Here is a 16,886-nt window from a genome sequence, read left to right as displayed (position 1 = left end):
AGCATGAGTTCCCCTGGCTTTTGGAACATTTTCTCACGTTTCTTTCGTTAGGCTTTGACTCGCCCGAAACGAGAAGCGATCTCGAAAACACCACGAAGTTATCCATAATACTCTGTCGTCGAAGTGGCCTGAGACTAAGCGAAAGCCGTTTACACAGTCATTTGCTACGAACGAAGTGCATTTTACAAAAGCAACGCCAAATTCAATTCGAAGCGGGCAGCCGGGATCGCCGCCATGTTTCCCGCAAACTCCGCAAACCCCGCAAAAACGCTCGCTAACTCGTTTGCGTTGCGTACGCCCGCTATACCCGCTATTTCGTTTAGCGTTGAGCGCATGCGCAGTGACGACCCGCTATTTTTTAGCGTACGCAATGGAATAGCGTACGCTATACTAAAACTGTCTGATGCCATGGCAGCCGCGTTGTCCGTAAACTCGGTTCCTGGCCCTCTCCCTTTACTTTCCTCCGGATGGATGGATGGATGTTATGAGCGTCCCCTTTGGAACAGGGCGGTGGCTTGCGCCACCAAGCTCTTGCTACTATGCTGCCTAATATCCTACCTAGGTTAACCAATGAGAAAAAAAAACACTATGAACTACCACGTACAAATTTTCTGATACCCTATTGCGAACTGTGCTTTTGTACGTCTCCGTCCTTTGTCGTTTCCCTACTTTTCTTCCACCAATCCTCCAATCGCCTCTTACTGATGTCTATTGCGGACCTGTTTGCTTTACCACTGCTCCCGCTGAACCCGAGGTGTACCCGAGGGCTTCAAGGAGGCCAGTGGTGCCTAAATCGACCGCTGGATAGATGTCTTCACATTCTAATAAAATAGGCGGTAACTGGTGACACGCGCGTGGTAAAAGCGAAATGCCATACCAAAACGCTGCTGCCACGCACGGAAGTGACGTCACAGTTATGATGACGTTGTTTAAACAAGTATGGCGTGTTCCGGTTTATAGTTTTGCGCGCGCTGCTGGAGCTGCTTCAGCGTTTCAGCTTAGCTAAAACACAATTTTACGGTTTCTTACTGTGTTGTGTGATAGAATGTTGTTCTAGTTAGTTGCGCTGAAAGAACCGGATGGTGTTCGAGCTTGCGATCTCGAGCCACACTTGGTTGGTAGTGTGGTCTTGTGCAGCCCCTGTTATGTTTTTCAGTGCTGTTGCTCTTGCTTGTTGAATTTACTGATGTGAATGGAGCATATGTGGGCTCTCAGTTTGGCAGAACTTTTTGCTGTTATGGTAAAAACGTTTAAACTCGTTCCAAATGCTTGTTGCTGCAGTTGCCGCTTAGTGTTGTGCATCGATCGCGGAAAAAAAAAACAAATGTTTCATCCTTCGTAGGATTGCTGTTGCAGATATCGCCTAAGTAAGTGAGCTGTTGCAATTTTTATATGGCGCTCGATGTCGCATTTACCTGTACTGTTTCTTGTCTTGCATGTTCATACTGTTCCCTTGTTTATCGGATTTTGGCGGCTAGCGAATCGCGACTTGCTTGAGCACCTGCTCGCCACAGTTCTAAAGGAACATGTTGAGCAACCCCAATGTTAACTATGAAGACAAATATTGCAGAACGTGGCCCAGCCGCTCATAGTTCTACTTTGGCTCAATACATCGACGTCAATGCCGACGCGCACCACTTCTGCGTTTTCGAGCTCGAGAGCAGTGTGTCGACGTGGTGTCCAAGGCCAAACAGACATCCGACTTTGCCAGAAGGCGTACACACAACTTAAAGAATCGCTACATACGACACACCCTGCAATATGCATGATCCGTGTCGACACCATATGCAGTCGGCGTTGTGCTACAACGACTCTTCGAAACCGACAGTCCAAATGAGGCGACATGTCGTGCTGTTTCGTGGATGCAGCACAGTTCGTTCGAAGCTTCTGTAGCTTCGTAACGGCAACGTTATTCGTACTCGCCGATATTACACAGTGATTCAATACTACAGTACACACCACACAGCCACAAGGAATCGCAACGGTCCTCCCATTGCGTGCACGCGTGTGTAAGCGCCGACAGTCATTTTCGATTTTCAAACGCAGCACAAAATAAATGCTTTATTTATTTAGGCGTAGTGTATTTAACAACAAAACGATAACGTTAGCATTTCATGTATTTTTTACTAAGTTTTCTTTTTGTGACGTCATAATGTGTGGCAGCAGCGCACTCCACTTGGGGTCGTCTGCTGCCACGCGCGTGCACCCAGCGCCGGCCAATAAAATATGCTCCGTCGTTTCCCTAGCTTTACCGCAGCAAGCACATGCTTCTTCTTCCTTCTTATATCTCGCTTTATACGTGCGTGTTCTAAGGCATCCCGATCTGGCTTCGAAAAGTAATGAGCTTCCCCAGTGACAACACCAGCTCCCAGGGATATCCGAATCGTATCCGCATATCCCAGCTCATTTGCGTACTTCCGCAGGATGTCCGTGGGAAGTCCTCCTTTTAGATGTCCTGACACGATATCCCCTGGATATCCCGCTCGGGTTATAATGCGAACACTTACTTGATATGCATTCTTAGCGCAATTTTGTGCAAAGTTTTGTAAGACCTGCTCTCGCAGTAGCTTCCTTTACCTGGATATATGTTCACTTTTAATATCAGGTGCCTTTTACATGGATGCATGTCTCTCAAATAACCTGCCCAATATATTTTCGCCGCATCAGATATGTAATAAACACTGCGGCCTTGAGGGGAGTGTTCGAGTCGTCTCTTTGCTTTTCGATCAATCTGGCATCTAAACACGACCTCATGTTCAGCACGTGTGCAACGCATTCTATTTATAGGTTTTTCCTCGAAGTTTGAAGTTTGCCGCGCTCAGATGTCGGCAGTGGATAATAAATAAAAATAAATACCAAACTAAAAAATACTTGGACACAAATTTAAAAACAAATGCGTTTTTTCATTTATGTCTACGTTAAAACAAATTATAACTGATGCATATATGAAGCATTTGACGTGCTGCGGTCCTGCCGTGTGCCGCTTTGTTCCTTTCGGCAGCGCGGGCTGCGTGTGTTTCGGCGTGTCCGGCTTTTGGCGGGCTTTTAGTTTGTCTGCGTTGTCTACGCGCGCCGCAATTGCAAGACGCTTTGAAGCGAACGGCGGTGGCGTGGCCATGAGCACGTCCAAAGGCAAGTAATTTTTCGCATCTTGTTCATACGCCTCCTTTGCACGCAGGACCTAAGGTGGCCATGGAGCCGTTATTTAGTCTTAGTCCTGTATGGCGTGTTGTATTCGTCCCAAAGGAGCATGACATGTATGCATTTGTTGTTTAGCTGCATAAGATCACCGCGGCACCGCGACTCGCTATGCATGGCGTTTCTTTGTAGAGTTCCCGCGCAAACTCAACTGCGGCAGAGAACGCTGGGCGGAAGCCAATAGCCAATTATATTGACGCGCGGCAAGTGCTTGAATTTCTGTTATGTCCGTACGGTTGCATGGAACTGTGGCGCCAGGTATGAAAGTGTAGAATCGTAAACTTTGTGCGGAGCACAATTAGGATAAATGCCTCTCGCTTGCTGCGCTGCAAAATTGTGTACAATTTGCCAAGTTTTCGAGCGCCCAAAATAAACTGGACCACTACAGATGACTTTTTTTGCAAACACTTCCTGGTGAATCTCGGCTTGCATGGCATACCAAATCGGACAGAGAAAGCTTTCACTTTTTGAAAACCGATTTTTTAATACATTATTTCTGGTTTGAAAGCCACTTCTTTTTCAAGAGCATCCTTGATTGATACGCAGGACACGACACGGGTCAATCTGGACGTTCATTTCGGCGTCGCGTTAGAGGCGCTGTAGATGCCAGCCTCGAAGCTGCGTCATCGCAGCTGTTGTGCACGAGCTTGCAGGCGCCGTGCGAAGCAGAAATTGATTCAGACTACTCAGACGGAGAACCTGAGTTACGTGATTCTTTCTCAGACCTTTTGCCGTCCTCGGCGCATGTTTCAGTGGCGTGCACGCCCCAGCATGAACTCGATGCATGTTTATCGCCTGGTGCTCTTCAACGCTCTCGTGTGCTGCCGCCGGTGATGGTTGAGTGTAGTGTAAGCGACAGGAAAACAGAGTGCCTTAAAGACCGTTTGAAGTCTTGGGCAGTTAAATTCAATGTTTCACACCGCTGCCTCACAGCGCTTCTGAAAGACCTCCGAAATTCATCTCCAGCTGTATTTACTGAACTGCCAAGGTCTGCTGTGTCGTTGCTAGGAACGCCCAGGCGAATTGAAGGAATAGTCACTATCGGAAACGGACAGTACTACCATTTTGGTCTCGTGGCTGGCATACAACATGCTTTGAGGGAAACGTGCACCATACCTCAACTTCTAGAACTCATTGTTAACATAGATGGCTTGCCTCTCACTAAGAGCACCAAGGCGCAGTTTTGGCCCATACTGTGTCAATTGAAGAACGTTGAAAGTAGTGAGCCTTTTCCCATTGGTGTGTACTTTGGGCACAGCAAACCTGCAAATAGCAATGAGTTCTTGAAGGAGTTTGTTTCAGAACTCAGTGAAGCACAAGAAGGAGGGGTATTTTTTAGGGGAAGAGTCATCGAAGTACAAATCCTTGCTGTAGTTTGTGATGCCCCTGCCCGTGCATTTGTGCTGTCAGTAAAAGGACACAGTGGATACAGCAGCTGTACAAAGTGTGTAACAGAGGGCAGGTTCGTTAATGGCCGAATGTGCTTCCCAGAACTGAATGCGGCCCCTAGAACAGATGTCAGCTTTAGGGAGCACACTGATGAGGACCACCATATTGGCACATCAATTCTTGAGAACCTCTCATTTGACTTAGTTAAACAGGTTCCTCTTGACTACATGCACTTGGTGTGCATAGGAGTTATGCATAAGCTGCTGCGGCTTTGGTTTCAAGGTCAACATTCATTCAGAATGGCCGCTCAAGTAAAAGATGAGATTTCTAAAAGAATTGAAAAGCTTGCAGCTTGTATCCCATGTGAGTTTAACCGCAGACCAAGGCCACTGAGTGAGCTAGACAGGTGGAAGGCAACAGAGTTTCGACTCCTTTTGCTTTACCTGGGGCCTGTAACTTTTTATCACCTTGTACGAAGTGATTTGCATGGGAACTTCATGGTTTTACATTGTGCAATTACAATCCTAGCTTCCCCTAGATTGTGTGTACAGTTTGTACACACAATCTATGGTGAACAGTTGCTTCAGCACTTTGTGACCACCTTTAAGGGCATATACGGGATAGACTTTGTGTCTCATAATGTCCACGGTCTTATACACCTCGCAGAAGATGTTAGAAACTTGGGGCATCTAGACAGTTGGAGTGCCTTCCCGTTTGAGAATTTCATGCAGAGATTAAAGAGGCTTCACCGTAAGCCCGGTAAGGCACTAGAGCAGCTCTGCAGGAGAGTTAGTGAGGAGAGGGCTGCATCTAGCAGTGCACAGGCAAGAAGGAAGCAGGCAGAGCCAACATTGCTTTTCCCTCATGATGACGGTCCTTTAACAGATCATTTGGAGGGCCAACAGTACCGTAAGCTTGTAACACACCAATGTTTCACTTTGACTGTGGCATGCCCTAACAACACGTGCCTCCTTTTGGATGGAACAGTGATTGATGTTGTGAACATTGTGGTGGAATATCACTCTAGAGATGTGCTTCTTGTTGGTCATAAGTTTTCTGTTAAACGTGACCTTTATGACTACCCTTGCTTGTCATCACTTCTCAGTGTGTTCTTTGTCTCTAACCCCTCTCCTCTTCATGTGTGGCCATTTTCTGAAGTATTGTGCAAGTGTGTGAAGCTTCCATTTGGCAATGGTTTTGCCATTTTTCCTCTTTTACATGTTCAATAATGTTGCCTTGGTGTTTCACTTAGAATTGTTTGCTTTTCTGGATATGCCTCTTTTTGGGAGATAAGTCAGCGAAGTCATGTTCAGTAATACTCGCAAATCTCTCCTGGCAGTGAAGCTTATAAATAGGGTTTAGGCTTTCCTCTTTCTATGATAATTTTGGTTTTTATTCCACAACACCTTGTTTTTTTTTATCGGCAAATATTATTTTCTAGGGATGCCTTGCTGTTTTTTTTCCCGGCATATATGTGAGCCTGTACAGTTGCTATACCAATAAATAATGTACATATGGTTGTCTTACTCTAAACTATGCTTGTAAAAGGATTAGCTATTTTCATTAAAAAAGAAGCGAACAGAAACTAAATGATTGGGTTGCTGGACTGCAATTAAAGTAGTTTAAAAATACAGTGGTTGTATTATGAGTTTGGTTGCACGGACTTGAGCAAGTGGGCAGGGAATGATGTGTGAAATCAGCAAAGGCTATGTGAATGTTTGTAGTGTCATGTGGCAACCATAACCAGTAGTTCTCCCCTTTTGCCTAAGTGAGGCTCTGTTTCTTGTTCTAGTTAAATATACCACCGCACAATCTATTTTTTTTTTGCAGTTGCTTGTATGTTGAATTTTCACACCCTGTTCCATATTGCATTCATTTCATTGGTTCAGAAAGGTCTTTTCATGTGAATGACTGCTATCAGACTACTATGCATCTTTAATTATCAGTGTAATTTCTTTCGCTTGCCACTGAGCGCATATCATTTGTAAAGAATGTTTATTGTTTTCTTCAAAGATGGAGATTTTGCCATTGTCAAGTTTCCTGACGAAGGAGATGCTGTTGCTGTGGTACGACGCAGCTGGATACGTGGTGGAATGTGTATGTGGCCACAAAAGGCTAAAAATGTGCAAGAGATGGTGAGAAGCTGCACTGAGCCAGGTTCAGGATGGATTCAAACCACATGTGTGGTTCTTGGTATGTATGGTAAGTTGTGCATTTTTATTAAGGAAATTTGTACCAGTTTGTTCAGCACTTTAAGGTTTGCTTTTTTTTATAAATAATGATATCTGTTTTTTTTTCTAGATAATTATAAAGAAGCAAGAAATAAGCTCTCCAAAGCAGAGCTCACGTCAAACTTGGATACAGACCCTGACGAGCCAAGGAGGAGGAAGAAAAAGCGACAGTTCGATAGCAGCTCAGATGAGTCTGTTGAGCCATACAGTCTTCCAACTCCACCAACACCTCCCAGAATGCCTTTTGCAGCCTGTGAACTGCTAAGTGGTAAGGATCTGCAATTTCAGTGCAGCTAAGGCAATTAAAAGAATGTAAAAATGTAGTAATAGATTTGTACACACAATATATTATTGCGTGAACCTTTGCACACTAGCTGTTCAACTAAGCTGAACCAAGGTTTTAGAAAGGACGTGTTCTAGGTGACGGCAACCTACTGAAAATTGTTGAGAGGGAGATGTATTGCAAAGTAAATTAATCGGGATGAATTAAATTTCCCATCTTTGGTTTCATGAATACAAAGTTGGGGATCACATTAAAAGCGTTGCGTTAAAATATTTTTAACATTGTTCCCATTACTCATCTGTTTGCAGCATACAAAAACAGCCGCTTGACAGTGGCATTGGCAGCTGCAGTGCATTTTGCGGACATTTTTTTCAGGTCAGAAAAGACATGCCTCAATGGTATTGGGTTGGAAACAGCTTAGATTGCTGTTTCTCAGTGTGATCTACATTTTCCTGACTTTTTATTCCTGAACCCTGTAATTAAAGTTAATTTTTTAATCAACCACTTTTTCAAAACTGGAAATATTGTAGACAAGGTCACTACTCAACATTGCTGAGTTGGGTTGTTGCCTAGGACATTCCGTCTAAAGCCTTAGCATTCTAAACCATAAGCATGTAGACTGTGTCATGGGGAAATTGTGAAGAAGGGGGTGAAAGAAAGAGGAGATAAATGGGCACCCTAGTGGATGGCTGCCGTGAAGTTTCAACCGTCTGGGGTTGTTTAATGTGCACTGACAATGCACAGTACACAGGGACGGGTAGCTGAGAGCCAGATCCATGAGCCACTGCAGCAGGCAAAGTTTGTTTCATTTCATGGATAATAAATTCAGGGTCCAAATTTGAACTCCTGTTTTAATTTATGCAATATTTATTTGCGCAGATTCACAAGAGGAGTCTCTTCCTTGCAGTGCCGGTGCCTCGACAGCTATGTGGGTGTGTTCTTTTTCCACTCTGTCTTTTCATTTCATATTCACCTGTGGGCAACTGTGTGCTCAGTATATCTGATTTAAAGGATGCTTGGCTAGATACACTGAGGCCTGCAAATTCACCTGTATGCGAACAACTCTACTATATAATATTACATTACCTTGGTACCACTCTAGCTAAACACTTCATTCGCTTTGATTTGCATCTGGGGTCATTCAAATGCAAATTGTACTGAAATGCTGTAATGTCGTTCATTAGAAGTTGTACTTCATGGCCTAATACTTTTAACCACTCAACACTGAGCAAGGGTTTTGAATAAACTATTTTGGTAATATACTCACTGTTAACAAGTCATGTTCAAAAGCGTAGTACTTTGTTGCAACCAAAGCCACTACAAGAAAAACCTGGGTATTTGCGGAAAAATGTTTTTCCCTAAAGAGTATGTGAGCTTCAATAATGCAAATCTTACGTTATTATAAGGCCAGTCCTTAATGCAACCAATATATAATACTTTGGCAGTCTTGAACCATTACTTGCATGACGTCAGGCTTATTGAAAGCAGACAAAACAAGTTTCATGCATCGTTGATATGCTAGCAACTTTTCATCTTTCACCTTTGTCTTTAAATGCAACTTGTTTAGGAGCACCATCGCATCAGTCATTAAGACAGCAGCAGTGTAATACTTAGGTCATCTGAGTTTATGACTATCTTGTTTCTGGCATTTCATTCTCAATCACAGTTTACAATAACCTGCATAGGATTGACCAGAATTTGCTTGCAGCCCCGCTGCGGTGGCTCAGTGGTTACGGCACTCGACTACTGAGTCGGAGTAGCCGGGTTCGATCCCGACCATGGAGGCCGTGTTTTGATAGAGGCGAAACGCAAGGTGCACGTGTACTGTGCGATGTCAGTGCACGTTAAAGAACTCCAGGTGGTCGAAATTTCCGGAACCCTCCACTACGGCGTCTCTCGTAGCCTGAGTTGCTTTGGGACGTTAAACGCCATAAACCAAAACATAAACCAACCAGAATTTGCTTGCATTGAGCCTTAAAACAGTTAACCATGCACATTTATTCTTGCCATAATTTGCTCGCAGCCATTAAATGTATTTTCTCACATTGTTGCTACATGATCTCTGACATACCAGATCGTGTTTGTGGTGTGTATATTACTGTGTTATATTCACTATAATGCATCCTCTGATACAACTATTCATTCCCCCTTCTTTTTTTCGCCTGCTGCACTGAGCCAAGCTAGGTGCTTGATTTTGCATAAATGAAAACTGCAGCCTAGTCTCACTTTCGTTAAGTATACCAAGTTGACCAACATAGGGCAAATGATCTGACAGCCGTCTGCTTGCAGGTAAAGCAGCCAAAGAAGCAACCTTTAGTGAAAAGAAGAAAGGGCCCACTCACCCAGATTTCAGCAGCTACCGGTAATAACATTTAATTTTCATTTAGTGAACCTTGGCTGCACTGTGTTCGAAGCCTAAATGCCATTAAAACACTGTGCTTTGGTTGGGAGGGTAAGCCATCCTAAGTGCACCTTCTTAGGTCAACATGAACACATTTCTTATGCAACAATCTGCAGGCAGCAAGGCCTCTCCTCGTCACTGCACTGCTCCTGCTGGGACATCGCGCCACAGCAGCCAGAGTAACGAGGTTTGTACTGCTAATTACAACGTAGTGCCATATTTGGCAGTTGCAAAGCCAGAGGCATAAATCAGTGGGCTACTATAGTGTGCAATGAAGTACTTTTGATGAATATAGGAGTGTTTAAGAATTAACACACTGAATGCATGTAAGCATTCAATAGACTGCATGTGTTACTCTTTAGGAACTGTGTCATCTTTTTGTAGTTTCATTAACCTCTGTCTTCAAGTGCATGTGCAAATAGTACTGCAGACAAACCTTCCATTTCAAACATGACATATTACCCTAGTTTTTATTGCATGCGTTTTCTGTGCAAGTGAAATTTGCTGTGTAGTGTGCTGAAATTTTTAGAACTGATTTTTTTTAATGCGTTATTGCCATCAGTTCTGTGTAGCTATAAAAAGAAAGTTGCTTTTTTCACTGATTTTCATAGGTGGGCTTATCTTAATTGCACGAGCTGTCTCCTAATGCCTTTCTCTCAAAAAGTAACCGGCTCACTACTACTAACATATGGGGAAACATTCCTAGTCTCTGCGGCTGTTAAGCTTGCTTTGCTTTTGATCCCCAATTTTTTTTTTGCTCTGCAAAGCCATAAACATTACTAAAATTGCTTGTAATGATCTTTACATGTATGTTGAGGTGACTGTGCAGAAGAGTGGTATTGTTTTCCTCTGTTTGTAGGTTGCTAAAGAATCTACGCGAAGGAAGGACATGACACCAGCACCAAAATGTGACCAAAGTTAGTATTGCAAGCTCATTTGATTTGAATGCTAGCATATTAGTTTTGGACTTATTGCATGTCCAGAGGTGGTATTCTATGGACATCAATGCAGAGTGCATCACAAGGGCTTGACAGGCATTGCAAGAAGTGTGCACACATATTCAGGATAATTGAACTGTTATTTTGAAGCTTTTTCTTTCTGATATTAATGTGTTGTTGCAATGTCTAGGTGCACTACAGCCAGAGCTTCTAAGACTGCTTCATGGCATTCGGTACCGGCAGCTTGAACATTCGTCACAATTGAACTTCCTGACATCCTGGGTGAGATCACGGATGAATAATCTGGACGATGATGTGGATGACATAGAAGTGCCGCAAAACTTGGACGCATTTTTGGAATTTGATGATTCGCTGAAAGGTTCGGCATCCATGAAAAAGCAACTGGTAACTACACTTTCCTAGTTACATAACATGATTCTGCATGCCATGTGCAAAAGGCAGTGCTGAGCATTTATGTTTGCGTGGTGCTTGCTTTCAAAAGGTGTTCATGCGAGGTCACATCTGTACAACTCTTCATGCTACTGTCTGTTGAGGGAGTGTGAGGAGAGCTTCTAACTAGTTGAAAAATATTACTTCGAAAGCTGCTTGGGGAAGCTATACTTGGCTTCGTCCTCAGCGCTACTTGTAGCACTTGCTGCATTGCGTCTGTGGCTGGAAGTGGCACAAAAAGATTATGAGACGGGCATATAGAGCGCTTGTATTTTGCACTACCTTTGTTGGCTTTGACTTCTTACATGACCATGCACAGCTGATTTCTTTGATTGGGTGACCACACCATGTATGCAGGCTGTACCTTGTGTATCATGCAAACGTTGTTAGGTAGGGAACGCCATCATATATGCTGCCAAGTTGCTCTTGAGATGCTTTGTGCACATGCATGATTTTCAAGTACTAAAAAAGCATAGTAACAGCTATGCATTTGGTAAACACCTGCATAGTACTCTGAAGAAAGCGATGACTGAAGCTGGAAAAAGGAATTTTGCCAAGCCTGGAGGCAAAACCTTGTGCAAGCTGCCAAATCAAAGGCAAGGTGCAGAGAATGCATTGCCAAGGTTGTCTCATCAATGCATTTCATTAGCACTTTTGTGCCAACTTTCAAATGCTGTCACATAAATGTGCAGTTGTTAATTGCAGAAACACAAAACTGGTCACAGTCATCAGTTAACCATTGCACCAAATCCCATTACCTCCAAGATATGAACGTCAGTACAGAGAACATCGGCACCATTGTTGCAGCTTGTGCAGGTACTTAGTCAAGCTTTGCTGCTTATTACAGTAATGCAGCTCTTGCTGATTAGTGTGATTCACTCCCGACTCCCAATTTTTATTTTTATTTTCCATCCTATCATCTGCAGTTTTAATTTTCCTGAAGGAAGTAGTTGTAAATTAAAAACGAATGACTGGATGACATGAATATGTTCTCTTGGACATCATTCCTATTTTAGGAAATGTATTTCTCTAGAAAGCTGTGGCTAGCATGGCAAAGCATCAAGCTCTGGCCATTATGTAAGCACGAGCCAAAACCACTTCATATCTGACTAGAGAAATGAAACTGCTTGTGTGGCAAGATATTATATAATAGAAATACTTGGGTAATCGAAATTTACTAAAGGAAGGCTTGGCACATAGATTTGTCAGTGGGTGCTTGGTAGTGTTTTTCTTGGACAGGCTTTTTATTGTCTGTTAACTCCGTTAACTCACTATGATGCACTTTTTTTGCAGAAGACACGATGGAAGAAACTTGGGGGAACTGACATCGTAGATGCTACAAGGAGGGTCCTGAAGGACCTGCTTTCTGATCACGTGGCTATGCACTACAGTTGGCAGGGAGGAAAAGGCAAGCGCCACTTCAGGGAGACAGCATGCTGCGAAGTGATGCTAGGTATGACCATATACATGTAATAAATTTGTTGATTTGTAAAAGAATTTGTCACTACTAAGGTGTCATAAATTCAGAATGACTGTACAGCACCACTGTTTTTATACACACTACTGGTTGATAGAAAACTGCTAGTTCTATTTGTGAGAAACGGGCGCCTTAAGTTTACAGGACATGCATTATTAAAGATAACCTTATTTAACATTTAGCAAATGCATAGCAAACAAAATATGAAAGCTTTAAGCGGGCCAAAAAGAAGGAATAAGTTGCCTCTGCCCGCATACCATGACGGATAAAAGGAGGACTGAATGTTGGTGGCGGTTCACAAGACAGTGCAAAGGTCAAAATTGCATTCTTTGTTTATTCGCTATTACCAGGTAGCCAGCTATTTGGTAAACCACTGTGATCTGTTAGCTCGTCTTCCCTGACGCCTGAGGTATCAAATAACTGTGCAGACTATCATATGATTGTTTCACTCAGTGTCTAAATAAATCTTGTATAGTAGTGCGGGAATTTCATGCACATAGTTTAAACAAGATTTTTCTGCCTTATTTTTCCATGTATCATTGTTAAATGAGGCTAGTACTAATTTCAAAAATGTATTTTCTGTCCTGATGCTACAAATTGGATGACGTGGAAATTATGTATGATTTAGGTAATATCCACAACAAGCTGGTGCTCTCAAGCCATTCGCTATCATTGTGCAGGAAGGGTGTCATGTAACAGTAAATTGAAGCGCGTATTTATTTTTTCAGATGTCCTAACAAGCAGAACTACTTGTGATGGAACAGTGGCTGAAATAGAGAAAGTGACAAAGTCATGGTTGCGACACGCAAAAGAAAGAATGGAGCGCAAGGCTGTTAAACACCCAGATAATGGCAGGTATGGATACAAATCTAGTGAGCCGGCACCAAAGCTTGTAGGTGCCAGTATCACTGCCTGCTTTTCTTCATTGCCAGTCCATTAATGCTTTAACAAACAACGGAGAGTCAGGTGTTATCCTCTGTTTTGTGGGACTCTGTGCCCAAGAGAAAGCAAGCGTAGCAGGAGGCGGCAGAAGGTTAGATGAGCGGATGAAATTAAGAAGTTCGCAGGCATAGGGTGGGTGCAGCTGGCAAAAGACAGGGTTAATGGAGAGACATGGGAGAGGCCTTTGCCCGGCAGTGGGTATAGTCAGGCTGATGGTGATGATGATGTGTCCAGTTTACAGCTAGTAAGGCTCATTCATTGCAGTTGTAGGGGGTGCGTTTATTATGTGTCTTCGGAGACGCGGTGTGGAATCTTGCATAGTGCTCAGGTGTAACGAGCACCAAGAGAGCGGGGCAACTGCGTTGTCTTCAGGCACAGAGTAGTGTCGGCGCAAGCCATTAGCAGAACAGGTGACAGTTGATACACTATACCATCTATTCTTCACCTGACAAATAGTGGCACAGGTATAGAATGACTAATTTGGTGCAAATGTAAAAAAAAATGTCCGGTAGGGTTTAAATCATTGGCAGCATGTCATTGGCCAATGATTGTTCACAGGCATGTATACTCATGGTGAAGACTTGTGCCAAATGCGAGTCTTGCCGCTTTCAGGATTGTTATTGGAATGAAAACAATGCAAAAATTCTCTGATTTAAAACAGGATGACATAATTATTATGTGAAGTCGAAGGTTGTATTTTAAATTTACTTTGCGGAAATCACAACTACATACTTGTAGCACTAGCCTCATGGAGATGTTGATGTTAACTTGCAGAACCAATGACGAAGCAGCACTTCCAACTGACCTGGGAGAAGCAAGCATCATGGAGGAAACGTCCCACAGGCTGCTGGACATAGAAGCGGACAATGACGATTCTGACCTGTAAATTTAGCTCTATTTTCCATGTTGTATGCCACTAGTCGTGGACAGTATCTTGCAAACAATCTTGCTTTGCATATTTTCTTGGGTGCCCCACATTGTACTGATTATTTTGTAATTATTGTTTACTTTTAAAATGGGGTAAACTGCTTCTTTTGATTTTTTTGCATAATTGTTTCCTTGTGTTGCAGCGGTGTCTTGTGGTTCCTTACAGACTACCAAGAGCACTGGCAGTGTAAAACTATTTTTTACTGCATAATGTGTGTCCATCCCCTTGTACTTCACCTTAGCCTGTTCTCCTATTAGCGGATCAGGTTACGGCTTGTTTCTCAAGTTTTATGGCAGTCCCAAACTAGCAAATGTACCTCACCTGAATACTAAAAGCCTACCAGCTCTTGCAAGTGTTTCTGTGAAGCCTTGTTTATTTTTATGCAGGATGCTGATCAGGAATGCAGTGGTAAATACCCTTCTATGGAGACCCTCCAATCAATGGTGTCGACCAGATTTTGCATTATTCCCATTTACCGCCACCAAGCTACTTGCAGTCACCTGCGATTTCATGCGAGCGGATTAATCGCGACATTGTCGGAACTGGTCGATGCCATTGGCTGAAAGGCCTCATTTGAAAGTCCTTTGTCGCTAAGTTCGTAATTGTATCTATTATTGTTTTTCATTCAGATCATTCAATTCAGTTTTTATTCAGTTGGCGCGTTTTTAGCATTGTATTTTCGATGTTGTCCTTTTCTTGCACATTTCCTGGTAGGCTTTTGCAATACGTCAGGAATGTTATATCTTGGCATATTACAAGCACCAATATAGCTGCCGCATTTTGATATTACGAATGCCGTGAAATTTCCTTCTGTTACAAGGTGTGCACAGATTTTGGTCTGCTTTTGCTAGCCAGAAAGAAATTCCTGTCTTTCGACCCTCTCTTTACTGTGTGCGCCCCACTCCTAGTCAGATAAATTTTTTGTAGCAGCTAGCCTGATGCTTTTGACATGAAAACAGTGTCTATGCAATGTGTGAAACTAGTCCTTTCCGCTTCTTGTGAACTGTTATTGCATTTATTTACATCACAAGCGTGTCAATCACTGCCAATAAAAAAATGGCCTTTCTGATGTATGCACAACCTTTGTACCCCTTTTGAATGCCAAAGCTTTACATATTTTCTTAAAATTTTATTTCTGTAAGTTTTTGAGATGGTAGTTTTGTTCACAATATTGTTATAAATATGCTGTTTTGAAATGTGTTTGTGTGGAAATATCATTGTGCAGTTTACAAAATGACTAGTTACTCGTAATGAAAGTGCACATGGTATGCACAAGTTATGTGCAGAGCTTTTGATTAGTGTGCGTGTCTGTCATATTGACTGAGAATTTTGTAATTCCTAAAATAAAATTATATTTGATGTTGAAGCTCTGTTCAGCGAGGTATATATACCTCGAAATTTACTGGAACTCTATCAACACTACACTCGTATGAATAGAATTATGACTGCTACAAAAATTATGTACTCATGTTTGCCACGTTTTGCATGCAACTTTCTTGCATTTCTAGTGACTGAAGCAACCTTCCGACATGGCATATTTGTACCCATTGTTAGAGTTGTGCAGGCAAGGCAACAATATTTCTATTTCCTTTTAACTGCTCACACTGCTTGGTCTTCCTGGGTAGCTTTGGGTGCCTTTAATGCATCCAAGCTGCCTGCAAGAATACCTGTTTGTCTACAAGAATCATTTACAACTATGTCCTTGTCGAGTCCTGTAAAAATTCCCATGGACATCCCATACCACTCGACAAAAAGGATGAATATGTTCTCTTCAAGTCCTGTAAATATCCTATAGGACATTTCATATTTGACCAATGTCCTCATCAAGGCCAATGAAAATCCACAGGGATTTCCTGCGGACCTCCGTGGGATACAGAAACTGCGGCCAAAAAGATATGCGAGGGATGTCCGCGGGAGTTTCTTAGCACGTCCTAGGGATATCCGCATATCCTTTCAAGATTTCCCAAGGACATCCTGTGGATGTCATTGTTGTCACTGGGATTTGAGTTATCATAAATGGTTTCTTTCCTAATTTCGTTTTTTCCCCTTAAGTAGTTACTTATGGCAGGTTTCTTTTCCATTGCCGCCACACATGAGATTAATTCAGCCTCTCTGACTTTCCGCTTGACCTTCTTTGTTGCTGTGTTGCCCACCCCACAGGCCGCATACTTGCTGGTAAGCTTCCTAGTTCTTTTCCTCCACTGTGAATCAATGTTTTGCCTGTACAGATACCTGAACACTCTCCCAGCCCATTTACTTTCCTCCATATTCCTCAGCCGTTCTTCATACTCAATTTTACTGCGAGCTTCCCTCACTTCAAAACTAGTCCAGCCCATATCCCCTTGCACAGCTTCATTTGTAGTCTTCCCGTGAGCGCCCAATGCGAGGCGACCCACTGACCTTTGGTTCCCGTCGAGTCCTGATTGTACCCCTGATTTAAAGCAAACAACCGCATTTGCAAAAGTAAGTCCTGGAACCATTACCCATTTCCACATACCTCGGAGGACCTCGTACCTATTGTATCCCCATAGCGCTCTGTGCTTCATTATGGCTGCATTTCTCTTCCCCTTGACTGTTATGGTTTTTTCCTGTGTTTCTATATATCCGTTTCCTTCGTTTATCCATATACCAAGGTATTTATATTCTGTT

The 16,886-nt window shown here is 42.8% G+C and overlaps 1 protein-coding gene across 3 annotated transcripts; it reads left to right on the top strand.

The window, feature by feature from the left end:
• The first annotated feature begins 2,970 nt into the window (after positions 1–2,970).
• Positions 2,971–15,603, top strand: LOC139046770 (uncharacterized). 3 transcript variants are annotated; one of them, XM_070529815.1, is made up of 11 exons: positions 2,971–3,132; positions 6,601–6,789; positions 6,889–7,086; positions 7,981–8,033; positions 9,391–9,463; positions 9,619–9,689; positions 10,362–10,419; positions 10,631–10,845; positions 12,184–12,343; positions 13,096–13,222; positions 14,084–15,603. In XM_070529815.1, the coding sequence occupies exons 1-11, from the start codon at positions 3,117–3,119 to the stop codon at positions 14,193–14,195; spliced, it is 1,272 nt and encodes a 423-aa protein (XP_070385916.1). In that variant the 5' UTR covers positions 2,971–3,116; the 3' UTR covers positions 14,196–15,603. The 3 variants fall into 3 exon arrangements, with proteins under 3 accessions (XP_070385916.1, XP_070385917.1, XP_070385919.1); XM_070529818.1 differs by lacking the exon at positions 2,971–3,132 and adding an exon at positions 3,236–3,257; XM_070529816.1 differs by lacking the exon at positions 2,971–3,132 and having other exon boundaries at positions 3,173–6,789.
• Positions 15,604–16,886: the final 1,283 nt, after the last annotated feature.

The sequence above is a fragment of the Dermacentor albipictus genome, unplaced genomic scaffold, assembly GCF_038994185.2.
Source record: "Dermacentor albipictus isolate Rhodes 1998 colony unplaced genomic scaffold, USDA_Dalb.pri_finalv2 scaffold_32, whole genome shotgun sequence".
NCBI lineage: Eukaryota > Metazoa > Arthropoda > Arachnida > Ixodida > Ixodidae > Dermacentor > Dermacentor albipictus.
The sequence above is the reverse complement of the archived record's forward strand: the minus strand, read 5'-3'. Positions and strand labels throughout refer to the sequence as shown.

What these genes read in the sequence shown, in the direction of transcription:
- LOC139046770 (XM_070529816.1), top strand. Translation starts at nt 6,579, where the DNA reads ATGTTTATTGTTTTCTTCAAAGATGGAGATTTTGCCATTGTCAAGTTT. An exon ending in ACAGCAGCCAGAGTAACGAG is followed by an intron (nt 9,690 to 10,361) that starts GTTTGTACTGCT and finishes CTCTGTTTGTAG; the next exon opens with GTTGCTAAAGAATCTACGCG. An exon ending in AAACACCCAGATAATGGCAG is followed by an intron (nt 13,223 to 14,083) that starts GTATGGATACAA and finishes GTTAACTTGCAG; the next exon opens with AACCAATGACGAAGCAGCAC.